Source organism: Rutilus rutilus (genome assembly GCF_951802725.1).
Source record: "Rutilus rutilus genome assembly, chromosome: 20".
NCBI lineage: Eukaryota > Metazoa > Chordata > Actinopteri > Cypriniformes > Leuciscidae > Rutilus > Rutilus rutilus.
Window position 1 is genome coordinate 3,346,573 of NC_140225.1, and position 19,068 is coordinate 3,365,640.

At 37.5% G+C, this 19,068-nt stretch overlaps 1 protein-coding gene across 2 annotated transcripts in view; it reads left to right on the forward strand.

Annotated features, from left to right (window-relative positions):
* The window catches only part of itga9 (integrin, alpha 9), a 90,866-nt gene that overhangs the window by 43,366 nt on the left and 28,432 nt on the right, over positions 1-19,068 (forward strand). For both annotated transcript variants that reach the window (XM_084391172.1, XM_084391171.1), the window contains exon 16: positions 17,676-17,828. In XM_084391172.1, coding sequence (XP_084247298.1) covers positions 17,676-17,828 — 153 coding nt within the window. The remainder of the gene's footprint in view (positions 1-17,675; positions 17,829-19,068) is intronic.

Sequence of the window (19,068 nt, forward strand, 5' to 3'; positions counted from 1 at the left end):
ATAGGTGGACAAAGTACACAACTTCCTTACTTGAGTGAAAGTACAGATACTACTGGTCAAATATGACTCCGTTACAAGTAAAAGTTGTAAAGACCGATTTTTACTGAAGGAAAAGTACAGAAGTACTCGTTTTTAAAAGTACTTAAGTATCAAAAGTAAATGTCAATGCAATGTTTTTATTATTGTTGCATTGTTGTATGTAATACTTATGCCTCTGAAGCAACCTAGAAAATACACCTATCAGTTAGTAGTATCTGTGGAATTTAAGAGCTTTTAGAATGTGATAAAACCTATAGAAATTAAACTGAATTGACAAAAAAAGACCATAATCATCTTTCTTTCTTTCTTTTTTTACACTCCTACCACCCAACAAAAGAAGTACACATCTATGTGTCATCTACGCACATTTGAATCAATTGTTTCTATAAAAATCCAGCCTGCTTTAAAACCCAGCTCCACAACCATGGCTGTATAACTGCCCGACAGCAAAACTGCTTTAACAAGCAGCAAAACAGAAAGACCTATTTGCCATGGATGCACGCTCTGTGCCGAGGATCTGTCTTCGTACATTTTGCCACCAGTTGAGTAGTGTTCTAGCCTGGAAATCCAGACCTAAATCTGAAAGATTAAAAGAAAGATCGGCCAGCTCGAGGGGCGGCACCAAGCATGCATTTGAAAATCTCACTGCACGCAATTGGATAACACTACGACCAATCACAACAAGCCCCATACGCTTTGCTACCAGCGGAGCTAACTGGTAGATTAGACTCTTGCCGTATCCGGTCGGCAAAACAGCAAAAACGCCCTCGAGCGCCGTCTTCTGTTCCTCTTTTAGATAAAAAGCCAAGTCTAACTCGTTCATTGTTGCGGCCAAAGCCGTTTCAAACAACTGGTGTTCATCCATAGCCATCTTGCAATGTTTACTAATGACTTCGACGTCACAGCGCTGTCGTCATCTGTTTATCTCGCCTCTGGCCCGCCTATATCAGATAACCCGATGTGATTGGTGCAGCTCGGATACAAGGGCATATTTAATGAGCATCATTACTGGACGCCAGAGTAAACTTGCTGAGCAATTTCAACTTGTGCTCTGGCGAGAACTCTGGATTTCCAGGGTAGTAGTGTTCAAAGAACATGATGGAAAATCGCTGAACTCCACGACACGTGACCCTACAAGAGTGATCACTGATAGGCTGTCTGAATGTCTGTCACCTACAAAAAACCAATCACGTTTTAGAGATGACAAAAAACGTTACTACTTTCTACTCAAGGACCTTGACAGAAATGCAGTGGAGTAAAAAGTACGATATTTGTCTTTCAAGTGAAGTGAAGTTAAAGTTAAAAGTTTCCAGAAAAAAATAATACTCAAGTAAAGTACAGATACTCAAGTAAATGTACTTTGTTACTGTCCACCTCAATCACTCGTTCAGCGATAGCAAACCCATTAGTCACGGTCCCACATGAGATAGGCTTGGGATTTGTAGCACACGCTCTATGGAGAAACTAAAGGCTGTCAGATTCCTTTAGCTGTCTGGTTGTTGTATTGTATGTCTCTCATAGTTCTCTTCACCATGTTTACATAAATGCCTCAAATCCTGCACAGGCTTTACTGATGTCTGTGGCAATGCAAGGAGCAAGTGAGGATTGTAATCAATAGCAGCCCATTTTAAAGTGTTACTTTCGTGCTCGATATACAACTGACACAGTTAAGCTCACAACACTCATCAGTTTATACTGTACTGGCATGCTGATAGAGAAACTTGTAAAGCAAGTTACATATACTTGCTTGTAAAGTTGTGGCATAAGCTCCATTCCAAAACCTGGCTGTCTACTGCTGTGTTAGGCATAATCCTAATTCAAGTGAACCTCGAAAGAGACTGATTATTGAGTCTGAAATGATAAAGATGTGATACTTCAAGCATGAACTAAACAGCATTAAAATGATTTGTTTTATCTTTCAGTGTTGAATGCATTATTCACTACCATTCAAAAGTTTGGGGTCTTTATTTTTTTGAAAAAGAAGTCTCTTAATCTTACCAAGGCTGCATTAATTTGATCAAAAAATACAGTAAAAACAGCAGTCTTGTGAAATATTATCTACAATTTAAAATAACTGTTTTCTATTTGAACATATTTTAATATGTAATTTATTCCTGTGATCCAAAGCTGAATTTTCAGCATCATTACTCCAGTCTTCAGTGTCACGTGATCCTTCAGAAATCATTCTGATATCAATGATGAAAACAGTTGTGCTGTGTAAATTTGTGGAAACCATTATTATTTTTTTTTTTCAAGATTCTTTAAAAGTTGAAAATAATTAATAAGAAAATAAAAAATATATATTTTATAACATTAAAAATGTCACTTTTGATCAATTTACTGCATGCTTGCTGATTAAAAGTATTACAAATCTTTAGAACGCTTTTTGTTCTTTTATTTATTTATAACATTTCTCTAGACTATTTCAGTTTTTTTGGATTATTTTTCCCCCCAATCTAATTTGTCTAGAAATGCTGAGTAAATTGGGCCTAAATTAGTTATCTTTGAAGGCAGCCCTGTTCAAAAGCACACCAGAAGCATTGTGCCCTAAAGTGCTGTCTAGGTACAGGCTGCTCACTAGGTTTTGGCAAAGAGCTAAGTGTCACACAACACTGATACTATTTCCCATACATGCACATACTGTGTCAGATCCTGCAGTGCTGATTTGATGGTATTCATAGTACTGACCTAGTGAGAGGACTAGGCCGTTTGCCACACTACTGGCTTTGTGTTGCCACATATAACAGTCCCGCATAACGCTGCAATTCCTCCAGTGCCATTCCACGGGCTTCATTTACGCCCGGCCAAGAAAGCTGATACAATGAATCCACACGGCAGGAAGGTAATCATATCCAGCTGTCTCCCAATAAACACGCTCACGACTCCAGCATCTATTTATAAAACATGGTGACGGAAAAATATTAAATTGCAAGAAACCCACAATACCGACCATTAATGTCGTGGAAAGAACTCTGAAACATGTCGAAATGGGAGAAAACTTCATATGAAGTGGCCAAGCGTCTGTTTAGTTGCTTGCTGAATTCAGGGAAAGTGGACAGCATGATGCTGGAGAGTTGTGTCGCTGAATGAATGTTTCAACACGGCAGTGATCATCTTGATGTGAAATTTTCTGATTTTACAAGTGGTTTTTATTGGTAAAATTCAATATCAGAATCAATATCGGGTCCCCTGACAATCATCATACTGTATAATATGACATAATCAGATTTAATAACTATATATGCCTTAATTCATCATGGCATAGATTCAACAAGGTGTTGGAAACAATCCTCAAGAGATTTTGGTCCATACTGACATGAAAGCATCACACAGTTGCTGCAGATCCATGATGCGAATCTCCCGTTCCAGCATATCCCAAATCTGCTCTGCTGGACTGAGATCTGGTGACTGGAGACCGTTTGAGTTTAGTGACTCACTGTCATGATCAAGCCAGTTTAGATGATTTGAGCTTTGTGACGGCATGTTATCCTGTCGGAAGAATCCATCAGAAGATGATGATACACTGTGGTCATAAAGAGATGGACATGGTCAGCAACAATACTCAGGTAGACTGTGGTGTTTAAATGATGCTCAACTGGTACTAAGAGTGTGCCAAGAAAATATATAACACACCATTACACCTCCAGCAGCCTGAACTGTTGATATAAGGCAGGATGGATCCATGCTTTTCACTCTTTACACCAAATTCTGACCCGACCATCTGAATGTCGCAGCAGAAATCGAGACTCATCAAACCAACGTTTTCCCGATCTTCTATTGTCCAGTTCTGGTGAGTCCGTGTGAATTGTAGCCTCAGTTTGCTGTTGTTATCTGACAGGAGTGTCACCGGTGTGTGTCTTCTTCTGCTGTAGCTCTTCTGCTTCAGTGTTGGACATGTTGAGCGTTCAGAGAAGCTCTTCTGCAGACCTCGGTTGTATCGAGTGCTTATTTGAGTTACTGTTGCCTTTCTATCAGCCGAACCAGTCTGGTCATTCTCCTCTGACCTCCGGCATCAACAAGGCATTTTCACTCACTGGATATTTCTCTTTTTCAGACCATTCTCTGTAAACCCTAGAGATGGTTGTGTGTAAGTCTACATGCCTAGAGTTGCTGCCATGTGATTGGCTGATTAGATATTTGCCTTAACAGCGAGCAGTTGAACAGTTTTACCTGTAAGTGGTGAGTGTATGAATGCTGATTGTATATGTGCACCAAGAAAACATGTTTCAAGCAACATTTCCATTGTGAGATTTGGCTTGCATAAATGTGCATTTTTTCAACCACACATTGTTCTGATAAATTAGTTTTTCTGTTCCCTAAAGCAGGACTTTAGAGGGTTTTATTTATATGGTCTGATGGACATGCTGTCATGTGTGGTGTTCAACACCTGACTTCTCTCTAGTGAATGTTTAACAACAGCCACACTAGTGACTCGGTCAACCTCATCCACACCCTGGTTGTTGTTGGAATCGTGTCTGTTTTCCTATTGGAGCGCGGTGGTGGACTTCCTTCGGTGTGTGGGGCTCAAACATATCAAGTATAGCAGTTTATTTTACAAGAGCTGAAGCGTCTCTCGGCCCACGCGCAGTAGATTTAAAGATTGTATCCAGGCTGCACCGATTAGAACAATAGACCCAGAATAACTGCACGGTAAAAGTGGACCAGTTTTATGAGCCCTGATCTCATCAGACGGAGGAAGCATCTGTCGCTGCCGTTCTGACCGTTCAGGATGAGCTGACGTCCACAGAGATGCTTCAACAGAGATAAAACTAATACAATCTCTGGTGTTGAACAGAAAACAGGCAGTTTAATCTATGAACATTCACTGGACATCTGAAGTCATGCATTGATATAAATAGGAGAGTCAGCCAGTCATTTTTCTCACAATATTGTATAGAAATGCAAAATAATTTCCTAGATGATCACTAGATGCTACTTGTATTTTTGTAGTTGCTTAATGTGTAGGTTTGCATGTTATTTTTTTAAAGATTGGATATAGGGTTTTATTATAAATGGAATATAAATGACAGCTGGAAGTCCATCCCTCACCTAAAGGAAGTCTTGTAACCTTTTTTTGTTGTAGTTATTCCTGTGTTTTTCTTAATAAAACAGAGCAAACATCGAATCTCTGGCAAAAGGCGAAGCATAAATTATTTTTAGGCTCCTGTCAGTTTTGATAAATGCAATATAGATAACTACTGCCATTAAGTCACATAGATATGATCTAATGCCTCTCAATGACTGAATGCTAGAAAAGCAGGAGGTCATAAAGTAAAATTTTCTTTTGCATTTTTGTCTTGTTTTCCAGTACAAAATTTCTAAACCTCCTTAAATCAAGATACACTTTCCAGAGAAGCAAAATGACATAAGATAACAAGTGTTTGTTTGTTTTTCTTCTGAAAAATGTATCAAAGTCAGTGACGCTTAAACCAATAAAAAATATCTGTCAATGGGGTCAGAAAAATAAACTTTTCTCTTTAAATGACACCGCTTGCAGATATGTTTTCTTGTTTTAAGCATAAACTCATAAACTAAGCATTATTTTGATCATTCTTTCAGAAAACAAGTGTAGTTTTTAAGAAGTTGTCCTGGAAAACAAGACAAAATGCTGAGGAAGACAATACTTTTTGCAGTGCAGCTTCTTAAAATACTTGATTTTTATACCTAGTCTCATTTTGTACACGATCTGTGTTCTTGAACTGGTATTTAGGGAATAACTTTGTGATGGAAGCCATATTTCCCAGCCAGCATCCCTAACTCGCATTACAACTCCATAAAAGGAACTAATCCCAATCCTCTCTTCATGACTTGTGCTTCCCGGGTGCGTATAGTGCTGGTGGGACCTTCACAGGAGTGCTCAGTTTTCAGGCAGATAAGAGGACCGTGAGCCGGAGCAGAGAGCGGGCCGGATGATTGAAGGAGGAATGGCTTGGAATTCTGGGAATGAGTAGCAGGAGTAAAGGATTTTGTTGGCTCTCCCTACACTTATCCTTGACATGACCCACCTGCTCACTAAGTGAGTTAAACTTAAGGACATATCAGTTATTCCAGGCATTTATGTTGACGGATAACAGCAAGAGAGCACGTATAAAGCTATGGAAATATTACTGTACATGTCAAGGCCAAAGGGATTGAGTTGTTGCTCTTCCAAATGAAAAGGCACTGCTGGATGTCCTTCTAAATACCAGTGTATTTTTGCACAGTGGAAAGATTTCCAGGCAGTTTAATTTTTGGTGAAGTGTTAAGAGAGTGTGTGTATCTTGGCCTGATGTCTCTGTAAGCATTTGATGAATGCTTTGTTCTCACTCTAATAACAAGTTTTTTTTTCTTTTTTTTTTGTTCTTTGCACAAAACCTGTCAAGAGCATGTGCAGGTCACTTCAACACAAAATCAAGAGGAAAAAAATGGAAATATATTTTGCAAAAAGAATATGAAGCATATTTTTCAGATAAGTGGTTTTTTTTTATTATATTGAGAAATTTTATCCTGGCAAATTTTCAAAGTATTGTATTTTTGAGTTTATTCTTTTATAATTCCTATTTCATTTCAATTGTCATAGAAATATAGGCAGTGCAACTCTATTTATTTATTTATTTATTTATTTATTTATTTATTTATTTATTAAATTAATTGAGAAAATCCCTCAAAAGAAGATGATTCAAAGACATTACTTTTACTGTGGTAGATGGAGACACTGAATAGACCAAACATGTCTTTAGATGTCACTCAATTGTTTTTGTTTTCATATAATTAAACATAAGCCGGTAACTGACCAATCATGCTTAATCATGTTGACATCCATAAAAATCTGGTCCAAAAACAGGCTTTATTTATGCATTTGGCAGATGCTTTTATCCAAAGCGACTTACACTGCAATCAAGGTACACATTTGATCAGTCCTTGCTTTCCCTAGGAATCGAACCCGTGACCTTGACGTTGCTAGCGCTGTGCGCAACTGTAATATGCTAAATCCTTAATTTGTTGGTAGATGTTCCTTAGTCCTGGATGAACAATGATTTTTTCATTGTTCAGAGAGAAAATGTTTTCCATGTGCCCATTTACGCCACGGGAGCATGGCACCTCCATTCCAGCTTTATAAATCCCAGCTGTGTTTTCAACTGAGGGTCACATGACAAATACCTTTTACATTATGTACACCAGCCCATTAAAGTTCACTATTATTGATTTTTTTTACAAGGACATTGCTCCGGTATTTCATTCTCTTATGTGTCATTGAGTATTATATCATCTCTTTCATACTGTACATTTGCTTCTTTATTCTGCAGTATGTACAGTATATACTGTGTGAGTTGCATGGAATATGCAAGGTCATGTGATAACTATGTAGCATACAACTGTTTGAAGCATGTATTGGTGCATATTCTGTATATGTTGCACAGTGTGCAGTGTATATATTCCACTACATAGCCCGTGTGTTATCAATTATCTAGAAGTGTGTGTTGTGTGTGCTGTTTTGCATACAGTAAGGGGAAAGCAGTTAGTGTGGAGGGGTTCTGCATACTAACCACAGATGGAATCAGTTTCCAGCCAGCTGAAGTGATGGGCGTCCCATATGCTCTCACTCCAGTGTGTGTTAACCGTCGTCATTCTCATGGGAAAAATGTCAGCAGTTCTCAGGGGGGTTAATAGAGAGGCTTGGAAACTATTTGTCCCTGTGATAACTCCTGCAGTTTGGGCAAACAAGCCGAAATTGTATCTGCCTTGACATCACAACATTTCAAGAGGAAAGCTTTGTTTTGAAACCTAGTGAGCTGCCTAACTAGACACCACATGACGGCATCAGACAGAGTCACTCTCACAACTTTGTTCCAACTTTGTTCCAACTTTGTTCCAACTTTGTTCCAACTTTGTTCCAACTTTGTTCCAAAAGGTATAGAGTGTAAGTTTGGTGTTTTCTAAGACTTCTAATCCCAGAATGCGTTGCAACAACAAACCAAAATTGTGTTATGCATTTTATATGAGTGTATGCAGTTTGTATATTCAGTTAGGATTAGGGTTGCCAACTTCAGAAAAGAAAAATGCGGGACAATCGTGGTTCTTTACAGGAAAATAAGGGACACTGTATCTGTATCACACAGTAGCCTATATGTCATTTCAGGTTCGTATGTGTTTAACATTTTCTCAGATATAAACACATTTGTTTTGCTTAACCTATGTATGTACAATTTAATTCTAAAACTAATTTTAAGGTCACACAAAAAAGTGACATTAGGCCTACACACAAACCATAGCTCAAAATAATAACATTTATCTGAAATAGAAAGCTTCTGTAACATTATACACTGTTTTAAAGAAATTAAAGAAAGCAATAGCATACTTTTCCCTCAGGAAGATTTCATGTTTTCTTGCGTGGCTGGATGTTGGACTCATGAACAATAATCACGTTGTTTGAATTCACCAAAACTGATTTGCCGAAATCAAAATCCGGCCGGACAGTGAAAGGGATTTGCCGTTAGCGCGAGTCCGGATTGAACCGGGAGCGACCAGACAGCAGGATTCTGTTCGCAAATCAAACAATAATTTGTCCCAAAAGAATAATTAAATCTCAATTTAGAGTTTGTTATTCTGATGCGCGTGAGTGTGGGCTGTGATTGGATGATGCGGTGTCGTGATCATTCTCAAGTGTTGTGTTACTGTTGTATCAGTCAGTGGTTAGATCAGCGTCGCAGTCTGCTTAATCGGGACAAGGGAGGTCCCGTACGGGACAAATAAATTAGACCCAAAATACGGGACGTCCCGGCTAATTCGGGACAGTTGGCTACCCTAGTTAGGATGCTAGTTAGCAAAGCTGCTTACACTAGGTTTTGGAACACAGGAAATGTGACCCTGGACCACAAAACCAGTCACATGGGTCTTTTTTTTTTTTAAATTGAGATTTATACGTCATATGAAAACTGAATAAATAATCTTTCCATTGATGTATGGTTTGTTAGGATAGGACAATGTTTGTCCGAGATAACACTATTGAAAATCTGGAATCTGAGGATGCGAAAAAATCTAAACATTGAGAAAATCTCCTTTAAAGTTGTTCATTTATGTTGGCGATTGTGCTGCATTCACTCACAAAAATAAATGTTTTATATATTTACGGTAGGAAATGTACAAAATATCTTCATGGATCATGATCTTTACTTAATATCCTAATGATTTTTGGCTTAAAAGAAAAATCGATAATTTTGACCCATACAATGTATTGTTGGCACAAATATACCCGTGCGACTTGTGACTGGTTTTGTGATCCAGGGTTACAAATGAGTAACAAAAATTGCAGCAAGCAGACACATATTGTGAAACGAGGCGACACTTTCTCTTGAACTCTTGTTCACTACCATTTGGTATAAAGTGTCGTTTATGGGTAAAGGTTGAAGTGGAAGATATAGGTATATTTTTTTAGATGCAATTGAATAAATGCTCAGAAGAGATGCTTCATTGCTGGTGTGAAATTGAGCATTTTGCCACTTGTGCATTATATAAATCTTCATATATTACTATTAGGGAAAGCGTGTTCTCTGTTGTCTGTTTATTTTGCCATCCCATCTCAGTGTTGTTTAACTAAAACTAGTAAAAAATAGTTTTTGTCACTCGAAATGAAGCAGAAAAAATATGCATAAATATTAGATGAACATTTTTAACTTAAAAAAAAAAGGTAAACGAAAATGAGAAATGCTATTTGAAGTAATTAATATAATTAAGTTGACGATTAAGTTAAAAAATAGCAAACTAAAACTGAAAAAAGCTAAATAGAAATTGCTAATTATAAAAACCCATCAAATTGACTAAAAAATTAAACAATTACTAAGGAACATTATTCAGAATTACAAAGGAAAGCTGAAAATATAACAATAAAAGCTCATTCCAAATACTATAATAATAACACTGTGACCATCTATGCTTATTTATATATCTAGAAGCATTGCTCTCGCTATCAGAACAGACCTGTGACCCATTTATGGGTTGTTGTGACACACCAGTTGTGAACCACTGAACTAAAGCTCATCATGTCTCTCTCCACTCAGTTTAATTATGATCTGTTTGACATCAGACGGCTTTCTTTTCTTTGGCTCATTTTGCAGCTGTTGGAGAGCTGCTAGTTTGATTTGTTTATGAAATAAGGCATTTCTGTACATGGACTAACACTTCAGGAATGAGTGTCTGTGATTTATCATGGGTTTTAGTTGAGCTCGTGGACTTTGGAGAGAGATCTGAGAAATATCTTCACGCTCGGGCTTTTGCTCGGTTCATGACCGTTTGTTTCATTCCGGCTTTTAATGCAGGAATCAAATGCAGATTCACCTGCTCAGCTCCAGAGAACTTGTTCTGGCGATGTATTAATTCATCTTTTATGTTAATTTGTAGTTTTCCACAGACTTAAGTGATCTATCCTGAACTTATGCAACCGAAGGTGGAACACAATTGGCGTCGTAAACGTCTAAATCTGTTTGATCTGACACTCTAATAAGTTAATCTCATTTGCGAACACATGCAGCACATAAACATGGTTATTTCAGGTGGCATGGGTTGTGTACTTCTCCACAGTTATTAATGTTCATGCCCTGAATTGCTTTTTAATTGGTTCCATATGGGATGTTGTTGTCTTGAACAATGTCTGTCAGGGACTATATTACTATGTGATATGACGTTGTTGTACTATAGCTCACCTTGTTGAAGTATCCAGCGGGAGGATCATGTTCAGATGGGTCATGTGAGTATGAATGAAATACTATATGAGGGCTTTTATACAGGAAGTACTTCAGGTTTCACTCATTCATCACTTGCAAGAAATAAAATGGCTGTGGAAAATTTAGGTTACATGATGACTTTGGGTTTTAGCGTAAATAACAGCATTGGTAAATAAAAGATACGTTGTTGTTGTTTTTTATATTAGTTGTGTGCATGTGCAAAACTATCATGTTGCTAGGGTGTTATTATGAAGTTGCTATGTTCTCAGTGGTTTTTAATGCATTATGAATGCATTAAACAAATAATGTGGGATAGATTGCATGCTGAAGTTTAATAGCTTTTCAAATATGAGCAATATAAATAGTGATGGTTTTTTTATACATCTTCGGAATTGAAGTGCATGAATTGCTGAAGTTTATATTTTTAGCATAACTCTAAATACATGTCATGCACGCATCTGGCCTTAAAAGGGAATCCTAGAGCCGAGCGTAAATTAATAGCAGGAACTGTGAGTTTAGCTCCGAGGGTCTTGATCTCGATAAAGCCCCGGTTTGTGCACTGTGTGCATGTATTTAATAACTCTTGGAACGATCTGGTGGAAGCCACGTGAGCGCGGGCAGCTCAGATCCCCTCAGCCAATCACGATCGCCGCTGCTCAGATGACATCATCCCTTCTGTCTTCCCTGGAGAACAGAAAGAAGTTGAGCTCAGCCGCCCTGCTTATCTTAAAGATAAACTGACAAGTTTTATGTGTCAAAGCCTCTGGTTCTGCAACTCTTCTCATGTTGGCACATAACTGGAGAACTTAGGCAATTAAATACAAATTACATTCTTAAGAGCATTGCATATCAGCCTCCCGGTTTCTGCCCTCGGATTTGAAGTGTGTCAAAGTTTGTCAGGGGAAAAAAAGGGTTTTACAGAAAACCTGCAAAAATTGAAAACAAGAACTTTACTTTAGAAGTAAAACTGCTTAAACAACAGTGAAAGTAAAGACATTTATTAATGTTTCTATTTCAAATAAATGCTGTTCTTTCATCAAAAAAATCCTGTTAAAATGCATCACAGTTTCCACTTAAATATGAAGCAGCACGACTATTTTCAACATTGATAATAATCAGAAATGTTTCTTGAGCAGCAAATCATCATATTAGAATGATTTCTGAAGGGTCATGTGACACTGAAGACTGGAGTAATGATGCTGAAAATTCAGCTTTGCATCGCAGAAATAAATTACATTTTAAAATACATTCACACAGAAAACAATTATTTTAAATAGTAATAATATTTCACAATATTACAGTTTTTACTGTATTTTTGACCCAATAAATGCAGCCTTGGTGAGCAGAAGAGACTTCTTTCATTGTCATTAAAACTTTCGAACGGTAATGTATATCTTGCCATCGTGTGTTTTTTTTTTTTTTTTTTTTTTAAAGTTTTTTCACAACCTATAATAGCCTCAATAGTAAGCATTTTATTTTTTATTTTATTTTCTTTAGAACTAGACTAAGATTGACCACTTATAATGACATTCAACACTTTTTTTTCTTTTTCTGATGATCATCAAGATGTCTTTGTGTGAAACTCTAAACAAGCTCTTCACAAGCTCTGATCATTCACTCAGCACTATTTTTCACCACTGTCTCCATGTTTAAAAGCGTGAGGTCAGACTCAATGATCCTCAGATGAGAGATTATATCTCTGGTGAGTTTGGGAATGGACGGCATCCAACCCTGCAATACAGTAAATTAGACACTGTATTTCCTGCACTCGCGACTATAGAGGTTTTTTAATCATACTTTCCTACAAGAGTGCTGAATGACAGCGTCAGATTACGTTCAGTAACACATAACCTACAAACACAGCCTCTTCGAGTCCATCATGCTTGTTTGGTAAGACCTTACAAAAAGTACCATGTTTTAGACACTGTTAGGACAATCAGTATGTGCTATGGTATGTATTGAATGGTTATATAACCAATGTATATCAAAACACCACTAATTACTAGCAGCTCCCCCAAATAATTACCCATTATGCACATGATGTTTATTACATTGGTGCTTGGTTTGGCAGGATGACAGCACGTACAGATCCAGCATTCATTAGTCATACTAGTTTTCAATAGTGTTGTATGATTACTAATATAAATGCAGAGTAACATGAACACTTTAGCCTAAAATGTGACCATTGCTTCTGAAAGTTTCGTTTTATTACTGTCGTTAAAAAAGGCTATTATGACTTGCGAATCCGCCTGTGGGAAACCATTCTGCAGTGCCGTCTCTTTCCGTGAAAGCCTTTACTGTGCCAATTGGGAACAATGTAAGGAAACAGATGACACTTCAGCCGTTCGTCTTGTACAATGAAGCCCTGTGGCGACTGACTGACCTGCTTGGCTCAAGTCTGTCAGTGTGTGTGAGCGGTGTGTGAGGAACAGTTGTTTGGGTTCCTTCAGATACCACCCACCCAATTAAAAGCATGAGGTCGGTCCTGAGGCCTGCTTTCTTCTGCTCTATAAATACATACCGTTTATGATGGAGTTCGGGGGGGCTGGGAAAGGAAGAAACAGAAGGCAAATGGGAACATTAATAATGATGATAAAAGCCTGGGCCAAGGCTCAGATTTGACCTCTACTACTTCCTAATGTGCAGGAGGTGCTTGTTCCTGTTGTGTCTCCTATGTGTGGTTTTCCGGTTTGCAGTGACAACTTTTTTCAAAACTTAACCCTTAAAGGGATACTTCACCGATTAGCATTAAGCTTTGTATCAGTAGAAACCCGGTAGTATTTTGGAATGACCGTGCTTCCCTCGCTCATGTCCCCCTGAGACCAGAGATTTCTGTATTGTGTGTCTGGAAAAAAAACTCAGATGACGCAAAAATCATCATTTAGCATCATCATCAGAGGCTTTTTTGTCCAGAGGCGAGAGACTACAACCCGCCCATAGGGGGATCACACGATAAAACACCATCTTTTCAGTTTCGAGTCGACTAGTAGCCTAGTTGTGTCATTTCTTCCGATACTGCCCTCTGTAACCGGTAGGCGTGGCTTGGGAGTGGCCTTGTAGGGCAGCGAAGCAAGTGCATTCTGGGAGTTGTTGTCTTTCATCCACATGAGCCAAAAATAAATTTTTCTGGCTTTTCTCAGTCTAGAAGGCACCCACTTCTAAAATAATTTCACATTTCTACTACATAAATGACCCAATTTAAATACACATTCATCTTTCCAGCGGTGAAATCCCCCTTTAAGCAAGCCTACAAGTGTCAAAATTGTAATTTGAGTTAGGTGCGCATGAATGGCAATGACGACAGAGATGCATATATAATATATAAAATTATAGTTATATATTAACTAAATGTTTGTCTACTTGGACAAATGGACCAACCTGAAACAAGCCATTTATTGTTACACTCTATTTCAATGGTCCACTTCAGACATTCTTCTAACTATAAGTAACTTTACAACTACATGTCAACTAGCAGTCATTAGAGTATTAGTAGACTAGACTGTTGGGTTAGGGTCAGTAGAATAAGTTGATGTAGTTGCTTATAGTTAGTGTTTGCAGATATTAAGCAGATGGTCTACAAATACTCCAATGACTGGTTGACATGTAGTTGCAAAATTGCTTATAAGCACAATGATATACTTTTGTTTTGCTTTATTGTTGAATTCTTGTGATTGAAATGAATGTTTGGCAAGTATTTGTTCAGCCTTTACCTGTTTAGGTTGATAGAAGCTGAACTTACATGACGATTGCCAACAAGCGTCACTAAAATCAGGGATCAATCCAAGTGAGGTTGTGATCAGTCCAGATAAGTTGGACAGTTTGAAAATAAAGTACTCCGCTTACAGTAGACATCGCTATTGGACTGGTGATTATATTTTACTATGGCATGTTTATTGTCGTAAATGAAGTTGGTACACACTTTCGTATTGGAGAACAAGAGGTCATTCATGCTCTCAATTCACATGTGTCCCAATGAAAGTGGCACATAGACTGTTGGTGAAGTCTGAACGCCTGGTCTTTACTGCTCCCCTGAGTCGGGGTCATCGGTCGGACAGGTCATAAGGCCCATTTGATACATACTGCTTTAATCCCATCTGGGACCTGAGGAGAGCACCAGCTCTTTACACAACACTGAGCTTTATGTTGTTCATTTTACGACTCAAACGTATTACTGTAACAAAACCCTCTCTCTCTGGATGCCAAAGGGCACATGAGAAGCCCTCAGCTGATGAACCAGGGCTCCGGTGATTAATGGGTAATTAGGGTTTATCACACAAGCTTTGATTCTACAGATATTTTGGACACCTAAAGCACAAAGCAGTTTTTTTTTTTGTCAGTAACAGCATCTCTTACTTTAGTTTTTTTTATATATACCTATTTTATTAGCTGTATTTTCAGTTTTCATTTTAATAACACCTTTAGTAAGGTCCGTAGCATGAGATTTATGATGATTATTATTGCTTATATCAAAGAAAGGCAAAAAAGCCCAAATGTTCTGGACCTGTTCACCCAAAAATTATATTCCAAACTTTTTTTCTTTTGTGGAAAACCAATGAAGATATTATACATGGAATCAAAAAAAATCAATAAAGTAATAAATTAAAACTAATATATTCATTTTTTTTTTAACTGTAAATAAAACAAAGATTATTGGAGTACATTTTACAAGAAAATACTATTTCAGTCTTTCTACTTCAAGTTCATGTTTAATTAAATGTGTTTCTTTCTATATCTTTATAATTTGTGAAATTTCTAGCTTTTTCTGAGTGAAAAATAGTTTCTACACCAAATATGTTTTAGTGTATTTGTTTTTTGTTTGTTTGTTGTTTTTTATTACTTTTTAACTGTCACTGTTTTTATCTCCTTTTTCAGCCTGAAAAACTTTACTTGCATTATTTATTAATATATTTATTTCCAATTTTGAGCTACAAACTAATATATGGCACATTTTTGGTGTGTTTTATTGGTAAATTCTTAAATGTTATTGAAATGAAAGCTTGGCAAACATACAGAATATCATGCAGGCTTGAAATGGGTGAGTGAATGATCACAGTGTTTTCATATTTGTGTGAACTATTTTAATTCAAATATTGTCTTAATTCTGTCATCTATAATGAACACATACGCCCCATTTGATGGTGTAAATAAGTCTAGTGGAGGCTAAAAGCTGTCCGGTCCGCCACCACTCCTCTCTTTCCTGCAGTAACTCTATCAGCATGTGAAGGTGTGGGTCGGCTGGACACCAGGACAGGATGTGCACTATCTATTTTATCATGATGTGTTAAAACATCGGTCTAGCGCCGCTGAGGAAGAGGATGGGTGGGTGGACAAACAGAAAGCATGTGATATATCTCTCGGGACGAAAGAAAGAGAAGGGGTGCTCAGTTGGCACTCTTCTATCGCATTGGTACAGATGAAAGCCAATGCGGTGCCAATGAAGTTTAATCGTCAGGGGATCGGAGAGAAGAGGGCACAGGAGAGGTCTACTTTTCCCATGTCCCTCCCTCTTTAGTGTCCTATAACAAGGATGTCGAGGTTTGATCCTGTTCAGTCTTTCGTTCGACTGTTTCCAAGTCGTGTGCCAAAGGAAACACTCCTCGGGCCGCGGCTCATATTGCCAAAATAAGGGAAGATGAAGTGTGTTGGGGCAGGGCAGTGCCAGCTTTTTCCAAATGTTCATCCGATAGCTTTTGGTGGCTCTTTAAAGGCACATAGTACTTGACTGAGCCAACAAGAGCTTTGCAAAGAGCTTCGGCTATAAAGCTTTTCACCGCAAATACGATTTTAGCCCGTGCAAAGCCAGTTACACGGCCACCAATTGGGTGAGCTACTTGTCATATGGGCCATTCATCTAAACTTTTATTAGTCTGTGCTTTTATTTTGAAACATTAGTGGATGTGATGCGCTGTCGGGGAAAGGAAAAGTGTGATTGTTGTTTCAGTATCAGGAATAACTAGATTTTTTTTGTGTGTGTGTTTGTGGCACATTTCAGGGTTAAAGGGATAGTTCACTTTGAAATTAATTTTTGATATGTTTTAGCTTACCTCAAGGGCATCCAAGATGTAGGTGTCTTTTTTTCCGCAGTAGTTTCAATTTTGATATTTTTAGGTCAAACCGTTCTTGTCTGTCAGTCATATAATGCAGGTCGATGGTCACTGTCTCAAAACACAAGCAGGCGGGTATAGATGTATACACTAGATGTCGCCTTCGCTACTGCAGTTCATTGGAACGAAACCGTAGCCAAGGCGACGTCTATGTATATATCTATACCCGCCCGCGCCGTCAGATCATTTGGACGTGTGCTGTGTTCAAGAGATAACAACGATATAAATACTGTTCGTTTTCTCACACAAACCGCTCGTTTCGTGTCTTAGGCCATCAATGTGTACTTACGATGGGGAATTGTTTAATTTGGACGACGGGGAATTGTTTTAATTTGGACTCTGTGCGTGCTCTTTGAGACAGTGACCATAGACCTGCATTATATGACTGACAGACAAGAACGGTTTGACCTAAAAATATCAAAATTGAAACTACTGCGGAAACAAAGACACCTACATCTTGGATGCCCTTGAGGTAAGCTAAAACATATCAAAAATTAATTTCAAAGTGAACTATCCCTTTAACTAAAACATAAAAGCATTTTCATAACTTATTTTATTTAAGCTAGTTGACAAGGATACAAGATTTTATTTTAAGTACTAAAATAAAAAATATAAAGACATTTTAAAAAGCAATAAAACTAATAAAAATGACAAACACAAAGAATTAGAATGAAAATAATGAAGAATTTGAATGAAAACTAAAATGGAATATATTAACAAAAACTTGAATAGTAAATCATTGATACTGACACATTTCAGCTTTTAAAGATTTTAAAGTTTTTCTTATTGTTGTTTATATGTCACATTTTCCCATGTTTGTGCTTTTCAACAGAGAGAAGTGAAGGATGTGTTCGCCGCCATCGTGTTTGAGGCAGCATACAGTTTAGGAAAGCACGTCGTGGATGGATATCAGGACCGTGACCTTCCCTCTCTGACTCCTATTCTACGCTGGAAAAAAGGAGAGAAGATCGCCGCTAAGAACGAGGTTTGTATTTGTCAGCTTTCTCTGCACCTGAAGAAACTATTTTAAACAGGATAGCACCGGAAATGAGGATAACCTTTAGGAATTAATGTCGGATAGCCCACTGCACCTTCGGCGACCCGAGCTTGACTTAAAAACTGCCATATAGATATTTTTTTGGCAGCAGGTATATTAGGCTGTTGTCACTTTAAGACTTGACACACGGATCCATTATACGGCTCAAGGTCCTTTGCCGATCCTCTTTCCCTCTCTCATGCTTTCCAGTCTGATCTGTAATATCCTATCCAATCGATTTAGATTCAATTTAAAAAAATAAATAAAGCCATGAAAGGCCAGAAATAACTTGCCTAACTTAACCTAACTAACAAAAAAAAAAAGACCATAATGCACAAATATATATATATTTAATGCATTATTATTCTTTTTTTAAATTAAATTTAGTATAATTATTTTAACTCTTTCCCCGCCATTGATGGAATTTTCCAGTTTTCCGTGTTTTCACTGTTATACGGTAAGGGATGCTGTTACTCATCTTCTGAAAGAGTACTGGATCTCCTGATCAAAACACAGACGAAGAAGTAGCAGAAACAAGTATATAAAATAACGTGATCATTAAACAGCATATAAATCAAAACTGTCTAATGTTACTGAATGAAATGTCGACCCAGGACGAGCTACAGGACTGTGAAGCATTAGGAGTGTTGATGGACTCGATCTACTCCATCTGTGTTTTGATCATCATTCTGAATCCGATCCGGGCATGCATGGTCTTTGACAAAAACACATTTTTCTCAGATTTTTGCTCATGTTGCCTTTTTATATGAGACTCTCGCACATTCAAGTGATGATAAAGAAAGAATACATGAAACTAGAATAAACTGTTATATATTGCATGTTCAGATATTCATACAACAAAATGTTCTGGGGGTCATGAAAGTTTTGTGAAAATTATCAAAAATGCTGGCGGTGGCTGGCAACTTTTTTCTGAAACGCCGGTGGGTAAAAAGGTTAAAGGGATAGTTCACCCAAAATTTTTTATAGGTTATTTATCTTATATTATTATTATTATTAATCTTATAGGTTTGAAACAACTTGAGGGTGAGTAAATGATGACAGAATTTTAATTTTTGGGTGAACTATCCCTTTAATAGTACAGTACAGTACAGTAGAGAAGAGTAGAGTATTTTTTTATATAAGTAAAAACTACTATAGTTTTTAATACAAGTAAAGAAAATGAATAATC